The sequence below is a fragment of the Diuraphis noxia genome, unplaced genomic scaffold, assembly GCF_037042655.1.
Source record: "Diuraphis noxia isolate RWA-SAM2 unplaced genomic scaffold, SU_Dnox_SAM2 contig0003, whole genome shotgun sequence".
Lineage (NCBI taxonomy): Eukaryota > Metazoa > Arthropoda > Insecta > Hemiptera > Aphididae > Diuraphis > Diuraphis noxia.
In genome coordinates this window covers 37,812,441-37,832,914 of record NW_028301713.1, presented here as the reverse complement: position 1 = coordinate 37,832,914, position 20,474 = coordinate 37,812,441, and the positions used below count along the sequence as shown (strand labels likewise).

Here is a 20,474-nt window from a genome sequence, read left to right as displayed (position 1 = left end):
TCTGGCACAATCCACCAGAGCACGTCTTTTACATATACAACACCAGTGATTAAAGAAAATGCCAGGAATTATTTACTTATTTGGGTGGTCCAAAGTATAATGTATCAACAAGATTAATTCTCCCATCAGAAAATATTATAATGAAATAAAATATCAAAGCATTTTAATCACTCCAAATGACAAAAAGTAGTAACAGACACTAAAATATGATTTATAATCAATATTAGGTAATTTGTTCTTTAACTCGTTGTGAACGTAAAATATTTAATAACCAACAAAAAAAACGTTTGCTTGATTTTAGTTATAACTAAATATTTCATTATAATTTGGAATAAACAAAAGCTTCTCGTAAACTTCTAAGCCTGTGAATTTTAAGATACATAAATGTTAAGAGACACTTAAGTAAGATCCTCATAAAGTTTGAATTTATGTATAAGAACTTAAATTGTAACAAAGTTTAACTAAATAGGAACCGATTAATCAAAATTATCTTTTCTATATATGATAAAATTTGTTGAACTGTGCATTTATAACATTATTAATACATTTCATAAACCAATTATGTATCTCTATACTATTATATTTTCACTACATTGAACAATATTTAAAAAGGTTACAATTTCTATTAAAGTATTTAATTTAATTATACACTCATTATATAGGTTGAATAGTATATAATATTATGTGTAGGCATAGGTACGTATTATAATTTATTATTATTTAACTAATTTGTAATATTGATAATATTGAATAACAATGAAAACATGAAACTATGATTGAAAGAAAAATCAGTGTCTTTTAATCTGTATTTATTTGCTTTTTCTCTATAGATTTCTAATACCGTTTAGAAAAAACTTCAGTTCCTTTTTGTGTTTATCTTTATTAATTATATATTATAGCATTAGATATTGATTTTTTTCTCGTTTATTTGAATATAATGTGTATATTTTATCCTAAAACAAAAAAATAAAGGTTTCAGTTCTGAAAACTATAAATACATTCATAGCTAATGTAGGTAGTTCAATTTGGATAAAAACATGCATATCATAACATTCTATTAATTAAAATAAATATTTATACTTGCTTTTTAATAGATATGAAAAAGTGAATAACAATTAAAAGTGAAATTATTATACATTAATTATAAATTAATATTCTTATACAATACAATATTTGAAATTATATATTATGATTAGATTTTAAAAGAAATAAAAATAATATTTATTTTATTAAATTATGAAATGGTATAGAATGAAGAATATTAGAATAATATCTGCCGAATTTTTCCAAGTTACACATTGGTAATTATTAAACTTCAATAAATGTGGACTAATTTATATTTTAGTTAATTTAATAGGAGTTGATATTTGAGACAAATTAGTAAAAAAAAAATGATTGCTTATATTACACTAGGTAGCTAAATTTAAACAGAATTGAATAAATATTTCAAAAGAAAATCATTATTTAAATTAATTAAACATTCAAGTTTAATTTATACACTAAATAGTATAAAGAATACGTTATTTAATAAACTAGAAATAATAGAAATAAGAAGCAGCTTAAAGAGAGACATAAAAAAACAACATATATTAATTGTCCATTAAATGTACACAATTACAATCGATTACAAAAAAAACACATAATCTGCTATTAATATTAATTTAAATGCGTTTTCCTGAATAATTTCTCGAACATTATTATATGAGAAAAATATAGCTTAGTTTTTATTTATAGAACTATAATACGTTTTTTTAACATTTACATATTTGATTGTGAAACATAAACATTTAGTTATAGTATTAATATTCAACAATAATACCTATAATACCTTATTCATGATATTTAGCGTTTCTTGGTTAATATGGTCAAGTTATACAGTCACAAAACTACGTTGAACTGTCGATTATTATAATTATATAGACCATAAAATACGTTATCGAAGTAGGTACCTTACAGATTTTTAAATTTTAATTGTTAGATGGCAATTTATTATTTTTATACTTGTATCAGATTGCTTGATTTATTTTCACGATCCATTTTCAACTACTGGTATGTGTCGGTGAAGTAAAATACCACAATATATATATTTATTTATATTATACTATGTTGGCTGACGTATAAAAACATTAAATTAAAAATCCACCATCGGCACTATCGTTGAATTTAATAAAATATAATGATTCGGATTCCCCAGTATCAAAAAACTTTTTGGGGAGTTTAAAATACTTGAGAGATTATTATACACCATACATGCACACATCCGGATTATTATTATAATAAATATTTTAATATACATGCATTTCATTTGATAGTAAGTTATCAATTCTCCTCGTCTGAAAGAGGGTTATTGCACGTAATCCCTCTGATTCTCATCGTTTCCACGTACATATTTTACAATAAAGATTTATTGAATGCCATTTAATTAATATCGCACATCATTGCGTAACTGTGGCTTAAGATGAAGAATTCGTTTGCGGTAAATGAAAAAAAAAAATGAGTAATATTATGTTAAAGAGAGTTAAAAAAAGAATATAAAAATAAAAATGAAATACCTTGGTGTGGTCGGGATTGGAATTCAGCGCTTATATTAGAGATAGAGAGAGAAAGAAACACCAGCGGTTGCATCGAGTTCATTTTCCTCCTTTAAAAGAAAATGTTTGATGTGCTAGTTCTTTAGAAATCTCGTGTTGATAAGATATTACACTTTACGTACGTACTCGTGTGTGTTTGTGTGTGAGTGTATGATGCGTGTGTTATATGTATAATAACAAGGAATGCTAAAAATCAAGGTTTTAAAAGAAGGAAAAAAGTACCTCACTTTTTTGTTTTAGTTATATACCTGAATATTGCTCATTGTTTGAAGTCAATTATTGCGTGAACGTTAATATACTATCATAATAAAGACTCATTAAATGGGCATACGACACTATATTGTGTGTTATTTTAAGTATATTCACACTTACCATTTACCAATGCTGCAAGTGTTATGTTCTTTAGTAGTTATAAATTTATATTTAAAAAAAAAAATTAAGTCATGACAAAACAAACATTTTGAAGAATAATTATATTAAATTGCAAAAAATAAAAAAATAAATTGTTTTTCAAAAACGTTAATACTTTTACCTTACTTTTACCTCCAACAAAACTTATATATTATATAATAAAAATAACTATATTATAATATTATTATATACAATATATTATATTGGCCTGAATTACCTATGTTTTGTATCTCATGTTAAGGAAGGAGCATTTTTAGGATTTTATCAGGGCCCATGGGTGATATTAAATAATGCGTAAGAGCTTGAAATGTGCAAGAATAAAAAGTTGAGAAAAGTCAATTTTTATTTTATATAATTTTGTAGTTTCTTGTTTATTTCCAACTTCATCAATTTCTTTTCTTTTATGTTGATATTTTTAATGCGCTGTGAATGAACAACATATTGACAGTAAATTTAATCTACATCTTCAATCTACACACAAATGTTCAACAGTATTGAAATGAAGATTACATTTTTATTTATGTTGTTAAAATTATTTATAACTATACTTAGTTGTTCATATCAAGTGGTTCGATGGTGTCCAGACGAGATACTAAGTAATGCAACTACTTTATATATATATATAATATACACATGCATATAGGTAAATTAAGACCTTCTTATGGGAAAATTCTCCCTTTTAGGGGATATGAGACAGAAATCTCCTTACAACGGAAAATAACAATAGTCCCGTTAACTTATATTCCGTGTATTTTAGTCTCCGTATAATTGAAAATTCAGTTTGCCTTGAGTGATTTTTGTTATAGGTGTATTTTAAACCAGGTATAAAAACCAGCCTTCAAAAGTCAGGTGTCATTTTATGAACTACTCAATATTTTTTATAATTTAATTAAAACATTTTTTTTTTTGCATACAAAAAATAGGTTGATTGTAATGCATTTTTAACTGCATGTGATCTCAAAGTTTTTCAAATTCCTGTAAAATTCTTGTAAAATTCCATTAATGTGGTATATTATTTGTGATAACTTGTATTCTGGTATTACAATTTTAATAGGTGTATCTGGTGAGAAATTAAATTAAAAATTATTTAAATATCGACTATGATCTCCAACTACCTATACAAATTTAACATTATCTAATAAAATTTATAGTTTATAAACTAATAGGTATTTCATGTATTCATAAGTAATTATGTTTGAAAAATTAGAATTTTTTTTCATTTGTTTAATAAACCTATATCAAAAATTATATACCCTATATCTGGCCTATTATTAATTAAATACCTACAATATAAACATCAATAACGATATTATTATGATTGGTATGCAAAACAAACAAGAATTAAAACCAAATTTCAGAAACTGAAACTCATATTAAGTATATTATCAGTTGTATATAATACGCCTTGACACTTGATTTTATATATTTGAATTAATTAATACATCATAGAAATAAGTTTAATCAAATCGAAAAAATATTGTATTTATACTTTTTTTCTCCGTGTATTTAACTATAGTTTGTTCATTACTATATTTTTATATATATATATATATATCCATCAAGCATTTTTTTGAGTCATTTCTATCAGATAAAACCAAACTGATCTGCATGATTGAAGCTATTATATTCAATTTACAGGAAAACATGAAGAAATTTGAAGAAATATTGAAGGTACTACACACATACATTTATACATAGTGTAGGTATTTATGATAATTAGTAGCGATGGGTCAAAACTGATTTTTCGGTGTTGAACTGAACTTTATTTAATTAATCAAACCAAACCAAACCAAAGTATTAAAACTTTATCAAATTAAAATTTGAACACAGCATTTATTTTTATTTTATCATATCCAATCGTAATAATATTAAAATAATACTATTATCATGAATTTTTTTTTTATTATAAAATAAATTCGCAATCTGTATACATAATAACATAATACGTAAATGTGATAACATTAGTACTAGATGTAATAGCGTGAGGAAAGAGAGCGTCCTCCAATGACACTACTTCCAATTTATGAACTTAGCGGGAGATAAATTATTATAAATATATTAAGTAGGTACTAAGTATCATTTCATACATTTTAGATATTGTTTGGTTAAGAATATTTTCAAGTTCGATTTTTGAACAGTAAAAGTTACTTGACAGTTTGAATCGTAATTTTTGTATACAAAGTTCAAGCTTCAAACTAAACCAAACATCAACAGTTTTTTTTCGAACTAAGGAGATTTAAATAGTTTAACCCACCACTAATATAATATTAGACTTACATATTAAAAAATCTGTAGTATGTAAATCAATGTGGCGACTTTCATGTAATGATAAATTGTATTTATGTGAGTTACGCACGGTGCGTATTATATTGATATTAGTGGTTTTATTCATGTTTCCTTAGGATACAACGCAGAACGACAATTTTCTATTGGAAAAACAAATAAATACATGTTTTGAGCTGCAGTGCAAAATTGAAGATTATTCAGACAATGTCAAGGAACTAGAATTACCCGACGATTACTTGGTATTGCTATATCATATTATTGTCTATCTATAATTGTATTAGTTGTAGTGTTGAATACAATTTGTATGTGAGAAATACGAAACTTTTGTATTTTGTTTTGAACAATTGGACGTTCATGTAGATATTATGTACCTATGCCTCATATTTTTATGTTTTTTTGTTGCATATAAAGGAGTCGCCAAATACTTTAATTGATTTTATATCAAACATTCCTTACGTCATGAATGACTTGGGACCTGAATCATTGGTTGTGGTTACGTCTGAAAAAGTCGGTATGCAATACATACAATTATTACAGTAAGTACTCATTTATCGATACGAAAAATACTTTGTTCGTATAGTGTATATCTTTAAAGTCTTAAAATGTATTTCAAAATATTTTAGGTCCAATCAAGAACTTGAATTAAAAATTTATTTTTTTGTTAAATTAATTTTGGTATAAGTAGATAAATTTAGTCAAATTTAAATCAAAAATTATTTTAAAAACAATTAAATATCTAGGTAATCAATGGTAATCATCTAAAAAAAACAATGGACGTTAAACTCAAGACCTTTTCAGTTTGTGATTTTTACTTATTATGTTTTGTCCGAGATAAGGATGAATGTATTGAATAACAGTTTATTTCTAATTTAATCCTAGTTTTTGATTTGTGTATTTCTTTACCAAATTTGAATAATAAAAAAAAGAAAAATGGGTGATAAGCTAATAAAAGTACATATTTTGAGCTTCATCGGTGCTAATATTTACTCAGTTAAATAAATTAAGCCAACGAATCTTTTACTGCTTGAAAAAAAGGTAGCACCATTGTGAAACTAAATGGATCTGCATTTAAATTTTTAATTAGTCAGGGAATATCAAAGTGATAGTAAATTAATGTATTATTATTATTGAATAATGGTGTTAATCACTTTAAATCCTTCATCCGTTCTCACCACCACCACCATATAAACGTAACTTGTGAAGGAGTTGGCTAAAGGGCTTGCACAGTGTATGGTATAGTCTACCTATCTAAACTATAAAGTATGCCTCGAGTTTTCAATTCTTATATAGATATGCTCATCTTTTTTTTAACACACTTATTTTAAAAATAGTTATTAATGAATATCATCCAAAGCATCTGCTGAAACAGGTAATTTTAAACGATTTATATATTTTAGTTTTATATTTAAGTCGCAGTATAACATGATCATACTAACATCATACTATTATAATATAGTGGTATTATACTTTTCAATATTCACTATACATGCGAACCTTAGCAGTTTAGCCTACAGATGCAGTAAAGTTTAGTCATATACATTTGCTTCACGATTTTTCATCATACATTTTTTGCCAATATCAACCCGTAAATTAGAGGTTGTCCTTCTCCATCCATCTAAATATTTATACACACTTCACTCTGGATTTCCGCTTTCAGTGGTTTTGCAGTGAATAATGTTATCATCACCACAATTAAGGCGTTAACGGCGGGTGAAGTGGATATGACACTGGGAAACGTGAAGACCGCGCTTCTGGACGGATCTGAATCAGAATACCGGAAGTTCATAGGCAGTGAAACCGTTCGGTTGGTCATAGCAGACCACGTGCCGGCCGACCGGCTGTTCCGCGTGTGGGGCGATGTTCATCGTGACCAGTGTTTCGCTACGATTCGAATGAATCCTATTGAGGGCGATGATGATGTTGGCGAAAATAATAATATAATATCGTAATAGCAAACACCAAAACCATGACGTGTCAGTTGTGGTTGTTGTTTTGTCTACATGAATATTTGTCTACCTATGTCTATAATAATATAATATTGTTATAGAAATTATATTATAGAATAATATTATATCTACTTAAAACTACCAAAAAAAAAAAAAACAAATATTTTTCCGATTAGGATCTATTAGGACTATTATTGTTTAATAATAATCGTACTATGATGTCCATGTAGAGGATAAACATTGTTAATTACAATAAATTGTGGTAGTGTGAAAAGTCTGATGTAAACCTCATGGTATAATAACGTTAAAAACTCATTGAATCGAATTTTGATGTGTATAAAAAACTTATATTCTACTCAAAAATTTAAAAATATGACCTACTAAATTTCAAAAATTGACTGTCCTAATATATTTTTGAGATCCATGTTTACATTTTATATTCCCACCTAAATGCATAACTATTGTTTGTTGGTATTAATAGACATATCAATAATTAATTGAAAAAAAATATGAACGGTACGGAATTTTATTCACACGCTGGACCGTTGACCGCATAACAATAAGCCACTGCGATCTTATCAATTAAAATTCAATATTCTCTCACTTAAGCTGAAATGGCAGCGTGTTCGGTTGATGAAAGTGTAGACGGGTTGTAATCGAACTTGTACTTAAGTACTTGCTTGATGCGAACTGCATAAAATCTGTAGCTCTAAATGTTGTCATAAAACTTTTTGTTTTCTGTTTCTTTCTTTTGTTTTTCCTTATAATCTATTTTATAATATGTCAAAATCATTTTTCAAAAAATAGTATCTACAATATTAATAATATCAATATAATTTTAACGATGAGAATGTCCTGTTTCAACACAAAATGTTTCTATTTATTGTGCTTGACAGTTGAAAATACGTACCTAATTATTTGAAATGTGACTTTCCAATTATATTAATTGTAAAACATCTCAAGTATATCTCTCACGCTATATAAGATTTAATTATTCTTTGACTATAAATTTCCTTTGAATTTTGTTTTATAAAATTAGTAATATGATTGAATATAGGTTTAGCCGGTAGTGCGTAATAGTGGTACAAACTATTAATATTTAATATTGATCAATAATTTTAATTAGTTTTCAAGTTTTATTTTTCTCTATAGAACCTAAATACGGGAGAGTTTTACATGTACGTTACTTGAAGGGCTTTGGAAATTGTCAATTATACACGTATTATACTTAATCACTACATTATCAGCTCAATAGACTTTCAACATTAATTATTATAAATAAAAATCAGTTGTTTTAATATACTACAACTCAGCATTTATTTCATTTATAGGTATAATGTAAATACGTGATATAAAGAGGCTAGTTGCTGCATATAGACGTATAGAATTTTATGGGAAACCTACACTCAACCATAGAAAATCCCATGACATTTAAATCCAGTTTTATAACTTGTACGAAACTATCTTCATCCATAGACTATAGTGCAGCGTCCCCGGTATATTTCTCCCTCCTCGCAATTAACTATACGTCTATCAATTCTATACCTACCATAATCGGCATAATCAAACTGTAGGTGTATGATATCTATACAATACCTACTCACATAAATTTGGGTTGAGTGTATGACGTTTATATAAGTATAAACATACATATTGAATACGCGTGTGTTTATTATACTGTCCTATTGAAATTGATCACACACAACAATTTTACCTTAAACACATACGTTTATGTGTTTTTTTGTATCAATAGATTTTCCTAACCTCGGGATACTCACCTTCTTGCCTCGTCGATTTAAGTACAATTTGGAAAAAAATATACGTAACGGGACTGTCAAATTTTAATGGCAAAAATAACCTGACGTCAGTTTCCGGGGTTTGGCAAAGTATGCAGTTTTTCATACTGCTTTGTATCTCTCGCGAGAAAACGAGGATCAACCCTATAACAATGTAATATATTAGATACTCTTTTATAGAAACGCACATCCCACCAGCATAACAAATTAAAGTTCAAACGTCATTAATCTTAGCATAATACCGCGGCAGTAGTAGCTAGGTTAGGGTGTATTGTCTCAGCTTGGCCACACGTTTATTTATAATCAGAAAATATTATGATATATACCTATTCACGCACATGATGATAATAATAATCAGTGCTTGAATTGGAAAAAAGATAAGAAGGGGTTAAAAAAGTACGTTCCAAAATGTCTTATTGATTAAAATAAAATTATTAGATGGGAAAAGTTAAAACGTTTTTAAAAATGAAGAGGTACTTCCTTTGAGTTCCTCATAACTCAAGCATTGCAAAATTAACTATAGTATAATATAACATGTATTCGTTATTTTTTAAAACGCGATTTTACAGGCATATACGTAAGTGAACTATTTAAACATATTTTATTTATAAGGTGTGACAAAATATTTATTAGTAGGGTTTTTTATTTATTCATATTTAGTTTCATTTGGCAATAGCGTATATATAAATAATGAATAATGATAAATTGATAATAATAATGATCTTATGCATATATTATTAAATAAATCACATTATGAATGGTCTCAGCTGATTTTAATTTTGGTCATTCATCAAATGCGGTGGTAATGAATTGTCAATTATTTGTTTTGAATAGTTAGTAGGTATCATATTATTTATAACTTACAGGTTATAGATTAAATTTTGTTTATGAATATTTTCAATAATAATAATTTTTGCAAACATCTTTTAAAATTAAATTATTATAATGTCTCTTCCATTACAATAATCGCCTTTAAAAATATGAATTTTGAAATATTTTGAAATCAAGATTATGACGTATTTTAAGCCATGTATTTATTATGATGGTTTTAATTACATGTTACTATAGTTGATAAGGAATTTACATCAGAACCATTGGAGAGAGAAGCCTAACATTTAATTTGATTCAGCTTGATGAAAGAGCAGTACAATTAATAAGCAAATGAGAGAAGTCACCAGCTTCTTATTTATAGTTTGGTAGAAAACATGAAAGTCTTTGGTTTAACCCTAAATTTAAGGGGTGTTTGGTTTGTCACTTGTGTATTTTGCAGTGAACGAGATTTTCTGAACAATACTTACTTTGGAATCCGTAATTGTTACCTAACTGTTAAAACACCAACTGTTTTAAGATGAATATTACGAAACCACAATTAAAATAACAATAGAACGTAATATTAATTGTTTTTTCTTTTGCAAAAGAAACGTTGTAATATTATATTATGTGCTTCAAATATAGTTTATAAAATCTTTGTCACAATATACAGGAATATTACCTATACCTATGTATTTTCTTTACGAAGTTCTAACTTTGAACTGTTAAATACTCTACCTATTTCAAGATATAATAATATATATTAACATGTGAAATAATTTAAATATTAAATGAATCGTAGAAATAGATATTTATTTAATAATGTAAAATATTTCTATTTAAAGAATGATTGAACATGAAAGTGATATGTACAATCTATATATTATTTAATTTAAAAATAAAATTTATCTTTGAAATAAAATCAACCATATGGTATATTCCTTATAATGTTGAGATATGATTAAACAGTTAAAAATATAATTTTTATAAATACAAATAATTTGAAACAAACGAATTAGGTACGTATAATCATTACACTTTTTAAAAGTAAAATTATGAATTTTTACAACTCCTATTGCTAATTATCAGCAACGGTTGATGAATCTATTTGGTACTTACCTATTTTAATTTTAAGAAATATTTCCTAATATTTTTAATAAATTTATTTGTGAATGTCAGCTATCGCTGAACCATTCAGATGCGGCTGATTCATATATTATTGTGGATGAAAATAATATTTGAAAAAAATTAAAATAGGCAATTACATTGAACATTAGCCAATTGCCAGATGTTCAATGAATTTATACATGTGGCATGTAAACATAATATAGGTTACAAAAATAAAATGTATATAGGCTAAAATATTTTCATGGTTTATTCAATATTTTCATAAGTTAAAATATAAAGCTTGGACTTTATTTATTAATTAACAAGACTACCGACGTTGTATTCGTCTACCAAACATAATATAATAAATCAAATTTGTGATCAGCAGAACTAATTTTTGAGTTGTCAGCTTTAATATAAGAGTGTACGTATTATCCTTTTTGATAAATAAACCTTAAAGGTACGAACTAAGAACATTATCGGCGTGTATTTGTTAGTTTTTACAAAATTTTAGTTTTTAGGCGATACCTATACCTAGATATTGAAATATCGAAATTAAGAAAAATGTTCAAAACTTATACAAATGGTTATAATATCTTAAAAACTAAAAGCTAGATATAATTTTCCTAATTTTATGATTGATCATAGTATTAGTCTGAAATTTAGAATAATGAATTACACTACATAAAACAAAACATTGGTTCTGATAAACAAAAATAAATACAACACCTTATAGGTATGCGTATTATACACATACAATATAAAGCTATATTTTGGAAAAAGTATTTTTTCACTATACATGTTGAACGTGGGTTAAAACTTACTTGTTAGATTATGGAAATCTTCAGAAGGAATCGTAAATGTACAATAAACTAAATTATGAGTAGTTTTAGGAACATAATATTACATAATATAACATAAAACAATTCATAACTAGACTGGAAAATAATTGTAAACAAAATATTATATTATAATTATATATATTATATATGCTGTGTTCTCGCGTTATTTTACTTAAAATTTATTATAAATTATAACACTTATTCGCTTAATATTTCTCATGACAGAAATAAGGTTTCTTTCAAATAATATATAACAAAACTTATCATAACTATAAAAGTAGTTTAATATATTATATTAGCATGCAATATTTATTAATGTAACATATATTTCATTCACAGCTATTTGTATATACGTTATGAACTTGTGCGGAATATTTCCAGTATCCAATAAATTCTAACGTGAACACAAATAAAGGAAAAAAACACTAATCAATGTCATTGAATATAAACTTCATAAGTTATAACTTTATTTTAATGATGTTATTTTTTTATGATGAACAGGATTCACCTTTTAATTAATAAAAAGGAAAGGAATATATTTATGCATAAACTTCTTACAACATTATTATAACGTTTTTCTTTTTGAAACTCTTACCTCATAGGTTATGTATTCTATTACTTTGTAATTTTTCTCAATCAAAATAATTTAGATTTTATATCCTTTGTTATTTGCTACGTACTAAGATTATGGAATTTCAAATTTACCTAAATAATTTACAGTTTAAAACAAATAACATCTAGTTTATACAAATAATTGAACCAATAACTTAACATATCACGTAGTTATCATTGTGGATCAAAATTTCTAAACTATAATAAAATTGGAATAACTGTCTTGTAAAATACTTTTTGATAATAAATATGGTTTTACGGCGTTTTAGATAGGCAATTGTACTACAAATCAATTATTTTTTACAGTATTATTGGAACATGATAATTGGTTAGTAAACCGTTATACATTCTTCCATTTTTAATTTCAATCAGTTTGCTATCTTTAAAAAAAAAAAAAAAATTATAAAGCTAAAACCACATAAACGGATAATTTATCAAAATTTCAATGACATAATAGTGTAATAGATATTATTATTTTCTTTATTGGTTACAAGTTATTGGTCATTATTCAAAGTAGATAAAAAAGTGTGTGATGTGATTTTTGTAATTAAGAAGAAGATTACAAATGATTTCCACAATAATATATAATATAGCCAATTTTATTTGGTTGGGGGGGGGGGGGTGAGATGATTATATGTTTTTAACCTACCCTAACCTACCTAACCTACCAAATATAAAATGTTATCAGTAAAATAAAAGTTTTGGGGGATCTATCCCCTTCATCCATCCCTTCATCCCTTCATTCCTAAATAACTCCTCTATTCTGTATTATATACAATATACAATACAGAAATATTATGTAAAATATTACCTTAGTATGATGCGATATCGTCCATTGGCTCTAATTCAAATATACAAACTCACGTTTTTTCATTGATTAAAAAAAAAAATCAGTTTCATTTATCATACTATTATTAATAGGGATGGTATTTTGATGCGAAGGAAAATTTTTTCCGGTGTTTCGAAACGTTGATACGAAAATATAAAATTGTTTTAGATTATACTGACCTTAGTGTTGCCAGTGGGTGGCTTCTTACTCAATTTTTCATGTCATGTATTCTCTTAACACATAAGCTTATTGTACATTTCTTGTATAGATTGTTTATTTTTCTAATAAATATTAAAAAAAAAAGATTATACTGAATATTTAGATTATTTTAAAGTATTAAATTAAAGCATTTTTTTTTTTTTTTATGTAAACAATTTATTAGTATTTAGTTAACTTTTTTTCCCAACTATTCAGCGGTTCCCAACTTGTGTATCGCGTCACAACAAGCTCATTTAAGGGGCACTAAGTCTCATCTGAAAATGAAATAAATTATTAAATTATATAGGTATTAAAAATTAAAAAATTTTAGTAGTTCAAAAGGCAAAAAAAAATGTTACGTACAAAATTACTTAGCATACTATCTGTGTATCCAATATTAAAAAATATAGTATTTCTAATATGTGTCCAATAATTCAATAATAGATAAAAACAGATAAAATTATTGCCAAACTTTCCTAAAATAAGCAGCCTCAAATATCTCATTAATTACTAGTTTTTCACTATTAAAGCAGAATTTTTCTTTTTACTTTCAACTATAAAATTATAATTTGCTAATAATATGTATAATAAAATTATTTAAATCAGTTATGAATGAAAACTATAGTGTTTATTTTTACCACGCTCCTCGTGATGTTCACAGAAGAGCACCTAACAAAATTTTTACAAACAAAAGGGCACCGCCGTCCAAAAAGATTGGGAACCGCTGGACTTTAATTATATACAATAGAAGCGATGTGGGTGTGTGTGTGTATGTACATTGAGGTAGGTATATATTTGTTTTAACGTCAATGGTCTCAAATCAGTGAGCCATTAAGGGTTTTACCTGGGCGTTAAATACGCTTGATAGCTAGTAAAACGTTAGAGGGTGTATCGAAAAAAAATTGTTTTTATTCACGCCCCATAGATGACGCGACGGGGTATCATCAAAACGATGTACGCGCCTCAAACATACCTTTATGTATCATTATATGTTATCCAGTGTCGCGTGTATGTATAAACGTAATTGCGTGCACGTGGACTGGCCTTAATAATAACTGTGTGAGCGAGTGGACTTTTATGCCGAGGCAGTTTAGACGTTGTTTTACAGCCGTTCTGTTCCTTGCACCCCTCCGACTCAGTGACAAGTCTCCGTCGAGTTACGTCATTCTCGGGGTGAAATGATTTTATTCTTTGTACATATATTATATATATATATCATTTCCATAGCTATGCCGACACACGTACCCTGCACATTGTCAGAATAAAAGGGGTGGCGACGCGTGAAGAACCGAGGGTTTCATTAGACGACAACAACAGGATTTGACGGCCAACAATAACGTCGTAAAAATGTTGTTTGGCAGAGCTTAATGAAATTTCGCTGCCGCCGCCGTCAACGAAAATGTTTCATTTTTACGCAGATCCACCCTTCTCCGTTGTGCTTGTGCATACATGTTTATATAGCGGGCCAACGGAGTATATATAGGTACACCTAATAATATGGCATAGCTGCAGCGAAACACACATTGACGTTAATTTCATACTATATACACGGTGCATTTGAGAAGGAGGGGTAAGAATACAGGAAAGAAAAACGAAACATGTCACCAAAGAATTACTTTTGAATTATCATGTAAATCTGTCGCGTCGTACTGGTGTAATATAAAATCATCAAGTAACGTGACCATGTCACTATTATATATATTATGATATATACATAATTAAGCATATTAATTATAGTTCTAGCCCATAAATAAGATATATTGGTATAGAAATGAGTAACTTATCAAGAGCCACAAACGTATGTACAAGAAACAAGTTAAGGAAGGAGGGTCGTGATGGGCACGAGCTTACAGCGCCATTTGTATAAAATAGTATGAACTAAGATACTAAATTTGACGCAAAATAATGTCATTGGTAGTGATGAAAACATTCAATAACCAGTGCGAGAAATATTTTGGTGTCCGTTTTCTGACCCCATCGACCTTGTCGTTTTCAGTAAATTATATACTTAGTCCGCAGTTTTAGCTAATATTTTTATTGGCTTAGTAGAATCTAGAAAAAAATTAAAACTAAAGCATTTAAGACTTATTGAATAGTGAAATGTATATAAATTAGGATTACATTATTATATATTTTTCTAATTATATCTGATTTCTTAATTATATTATTTATTGAGCTAACCAAATATCAGTGTCACAAATTCATCCAGCATAACATTATGTACAATACAAAAATATAATATTACAATATTGTAAAAACTGACTCAGTCCCTTTATCACCAAAACCGTCTTATTATTCAAGTAATATTTATTTTATTAATAAGCAACCACGCCAAGAGAAATTTCAATTAGGTAAACACTGACTATAGGTATGGTTAAATAATATTATACCACCATTTCTTCCATTTAGTATCGTGACCACCAAACTACAATATTTTATTTACTCTATATAATATTCAAATTTATAAAATTTGTCATATAATAATTAAACTCGCATGAAAATTATTTTCTTAATGACTTAATAATAATTTATAGAAACATTCAAAATGGGTAAAATACATAATATAATATAAATATAAAACAATAGATAATGTAACTCGACATTCGATGTATATCTTATTGATATTATTTATCAATAATATTTATTACATATTTATTGATAATATTATAGTTATATATTTCTTATGACTCTACTATATTATATACACGTTTTTGTCATAACTCTTTTGGTGGGAGTCACTTTGCGTGATGCGATTATTGTTTGAAACAGGGAATACTGTCAGATTTTTTTGTCTGTAAACGTCGTAGGATATTTTGTCCAGAAAACATAATTTTTTATACAAACTAAAATCTCATTGAAACTTATTTATATCGTACACGATCGTTTGATAAGACCTTACACAGTAATTTACGACTTTTTAACTTACCGATCCTATCTGCGTTATTGATGCATATGATGTTGTTATATTACAAGTCAAGGGTAAAGTGTAAACAAAAATCGAGAACATTACGTAATTGAACACGTGTCGATCGAAAAATAAAAAATATAAGAAACGATTTGCTTGTGAAAAATGTTACAAATAATAATGTTCATCATAATAAACGATTGAGTGCATATTTATCATCGTGCATACCATACGGATCACCGAATGGTGTGTGAGCTTATAATTTATTATTTAATAACGTGCATGTATTATAATAAAAATATAAATAAATTATAGTAATAGTATTTCAAAATAACATAATATCAAACTCAAACAAATTATTCTATATAATTCACCTATCGTTGTCGAATGATGACCAGGCGTGACACTGTAGTTCACTTATGTATAACAATACATAATATTATAATTTATAGATAATGACTACGTAAAATAATAATAATTTTAAAACGAGTATAATAGAAATAACCGTATTGTAGATACCTAATATGTTTGTAACCCTAACCTAATAACTCAATATTGTATTTTCCCATCAGCTGCACTTTTGCCTAGCCGATTAATATTTGTCCGAAAAACGTGCGACGGTATTATTATAATATTACCGTAAAATAATCCGTTGCCGTCCGTCCGACAGCCCGTCGTTAATCGTAATAGTAGTTGTGGTCCGTGCTATAGATATAGCGACGTGTATCGAAAGCGGGTATGAGTGGGTGCGGGTGATGGGTGTTTGGCCGGCCGTTGCTAAGGGAGTTGTGGTGTAAAAAATAAACCAGGCTCTGTATGATTGACGGCTTCATAAAATATTCATCGTCGCAATTTGGGAAATAATGATAAATAAAAAAAATAAACCCAACCGGGTGAATTGAATTCGAACGTATAATGAAAATCGATGCCCGTAACAAGCGGTTTCCAAAGCAAACTATAATATATACATTTAAAATACACTGTCGACCGTCTATATAATACTGATTCGATTTTTGTTTGTTTTCGTTATTTATGGGAACAATAATAGACTCGAGTATAAACATACACAAAAAATATAATAATAATAAACGCCACCTCTGCCGAGTGCTGTTACGCGAAATGTTTTGTTTGAATAATATTCGACTAAATAAGGATTGTTCGTTATTTGAATGTTTTAATGTTATTTATGTTATAGGTAATTCGTTTAAGACGGCTAGTGCTTATTCTTTAATATTAGAAGAGCGATCAAGATAGTCGGACGAAGCGAAGTTCACATCGAATTAAGAATTTAATAAAAAAAATAAAAAATACCTAAAATTAAATTTAATTAATAGATTTCCATAATTATAATATAAATAATAAATATATTATAATAAGTGTGCAGTACATTTTCAAAAATTATAAGGAATGGTTTTTTTCCTTTTTGTACATTACTCGTTTTTTTTTCGCGTTCATATAATTATTTTGTAAACAAAACACTGTAAGAGAAATAATTCTAAAAATGCAAGAGTGAGTGACGCTATTGTTATTAATTATTACTGAACAATGAACCATATTTAACATGGAAGACAGTTTAAATTTGTTTACTTAATATTATATTTCAATAAACCATTATATTATGGTTAAATGGGCATTAATTCATTATGCTGTTCCAAGTGCTCCAATAAACTATGATATTATGACCAAGTTTTCTGTTTTCCTGTAGGATATATACTAACAATAATATTACAGACAAGCTCCAAGTACGACTTTGTATAACCTCTTAACAAGTTTAAAAGTAATGTCCAAAATGTATTTTTACCATTACTTCAAATTTAATTATAGCTTGTTTTGAAATGCTCTATCTTACTGATTAAATTTTTGTAAGTTTTACGAGTTGTTTTTTATAATACCAAAATTACTTAGAACGGTTTATTTCATTATAATTATAATTCTGTTTTTCTTTTATTTAATAAAATAATATTAAATATTAAAAAAATAATTTTGTGTATCATCTAACTATTTCAGCATCTTAATTTACATATTTATGTTTTATAATTCGATTTTGAACAAAACTGTGGTACTTTTAGAGAGGTACCTAGTTCTTAAATAATTTTAGTTAAAATTCGTATATAATAAAATATTATCATAAAAGTAAGAGAAATAAACTTTTAACAGATGGCATTGATTATAATATAATATTATGTTTTAGTATATATATACATACATAATATTTATAATATAAATGAATATATTATATTTCAAACTATATTATTAATAATAACCAATGGGATGTACAATTATTTAGGAACACAATATATAATAAATATACGAGTGTATAAATTATACGCAACTAATATATGTCCTATATATAATTGGTATTGAGATACTTTTTAGCCAACTAACCACACCATCTATACAATGTAGTTTATATAATAAATAATAGTATCTATGTAAATAGTTAAATATTTTAATAAAATATAAATCATCATTAGTTTTGAAATATGAATAGATTTTATTTTTTGATTCTCATAATTTAATTTAATTTAATATGATCCTTGCGGTATGAACAATGAACATACTTGGATTTAGTTTGCTCATTTCGGTGTTCTTTTATGAGAACGTTACATTTTGATTATATCTGAAATTATGTAGGTAATTGAAATATTTCAATAGAGATTTCATATGAATTTTCAGTATAATGATATGTAATAGGTAATAAAATAACGTACTCTAATACACCTACAGGCTGCAATTAGGAAAATAATTTAGCATGTTTTGTATAACCTAATATTTTTATGCATATTATATTTTGATGACTTCATATAACGAAACAAAAATATGAAAACAATAAAATAAAAAATACTTGTTGACTTTATATTTTTATGTTGTCATTTTTCAATTGTATGTTCAAAAAGTAGTTGAAAAAATTATAAATTAATTTTATATTTTGAATTAAAATTAAAATAATTAAATGAAATCAATAATTTTTACTTATTGTTTTAAATAATAAATTATACATAGTACATTTTGACTTAGTGTTAAATTGATAAGCTATTATATCCTAAGAAAATAACTTCCATGTATTAAATCATTACATTTCACTTTGTAATTACCTTAAATGGTTAGAACAGTGTTTGTTAAAAAAAAATACTCAACTTAAAAACACAAATAATATTTTTTTATAAAAACTATACATGTAAAAAAATTTTAAAAATATGAACATTGGTCTTTTGATGCATGGAATTAATAGATTTATGCATAGTTTATCGTTCGAACATCAAACGGTTCTCAAATGAATCTAACGATTAATTAACTCCTCCTAAGCAGCTGGACCAACTTGAATGAATTGTTTTGTATGCGTTTGGGTAACATCCCGGATGGTTTAGATTCGCAAATCAATTCATCTCCCTAACCCCGTGAGATGCTTAAACAGACATTTTGAGATTTACGAAGGAAATTTTTGTTTATAGGTTGTTTCTGTTAGTGATACTTACCATTAGTGTGAAAGAAATTATTTTCCTTAAATGTTTTATTATTTTTTCCATGGCACGAGCGTCTATGGTATTACAAGATATTTTGTATTTTTGTTGTTATAACAACGCCATTTCTATGCAATTGCAGTTATGCCTCCCGAAAAAAAGATCTATTAGTAGTTCTACGCCTCAAGCACGAAATAAAATGGCAATATGAGCTTCAGGCACAATCTAGCAAAGACATGCAAGATTGGGAACCTCCAGGGACCGTCAAGCATAATTCCATTTATCTGAAACAACTGAGCAACGAGATGCAAGATTGGAAACCGATATGAAATATACGAGTGTACATCTACAAAATGATGCATCAGCTGATTTCGAAAAACAATTGCTGTAAATGGGGAATGGTAAGCTAGCTATCGATGAATCAACACAATGCATCACATTTCCAATTAATTTCTGTAAAAAAACAGCAATAACCAATCAGTTAATTGACAAAGTTTTCCCAAATCTAACACAAAATTATGGAAATCGTCAGTGATTCATTGCACGAGCTATATAGGTGTAAATACCTACAATCGATAACACCATGCCAAACGAAATTAAAGGCGAAACGATAACGTACCAGTCCATAGATACCGTAATAAATCAAGACGAAGTTGTCGATTAACCAACTAAATTATTAT

General features: G+C 27.0%; 1 protein-coding gene across 1 annotated transcript in view; it reads left to right on the top strand.

Moving 5' to 3' along the window:
• The window catches only part of LOC107164934 (uncharacterized), a 37,693-nt gene extending 17,570 nt beyond the window's left edge, over nt 1-20,123 (top strand). Inside the window, exons 2-6 of the mRNA XM_015512949.2 lie at nt 4,519-4,673; nt 5,405-5,527; nt 5,700-5,824; nt 6,946-7,233; nt 19,937-20,123. Of these exons, the coding sequence (XP_015368435.2) occupies nt 4,519-4,673; nt 5,405-5,527; nt 5,700-5,824; nt 6,946-7,233; nt 19,937-20,123 (878 nt within the window). The remainder of the gene's footprint in view (nt 1-4,518; nt 4,674-5,404; nt 5,528-5,699; nt 5,825-6,945; nt 7,234-19,936) is intronic.
• Nucleotides 20,124-20,474: the final 351 nt, after the last annotated feature.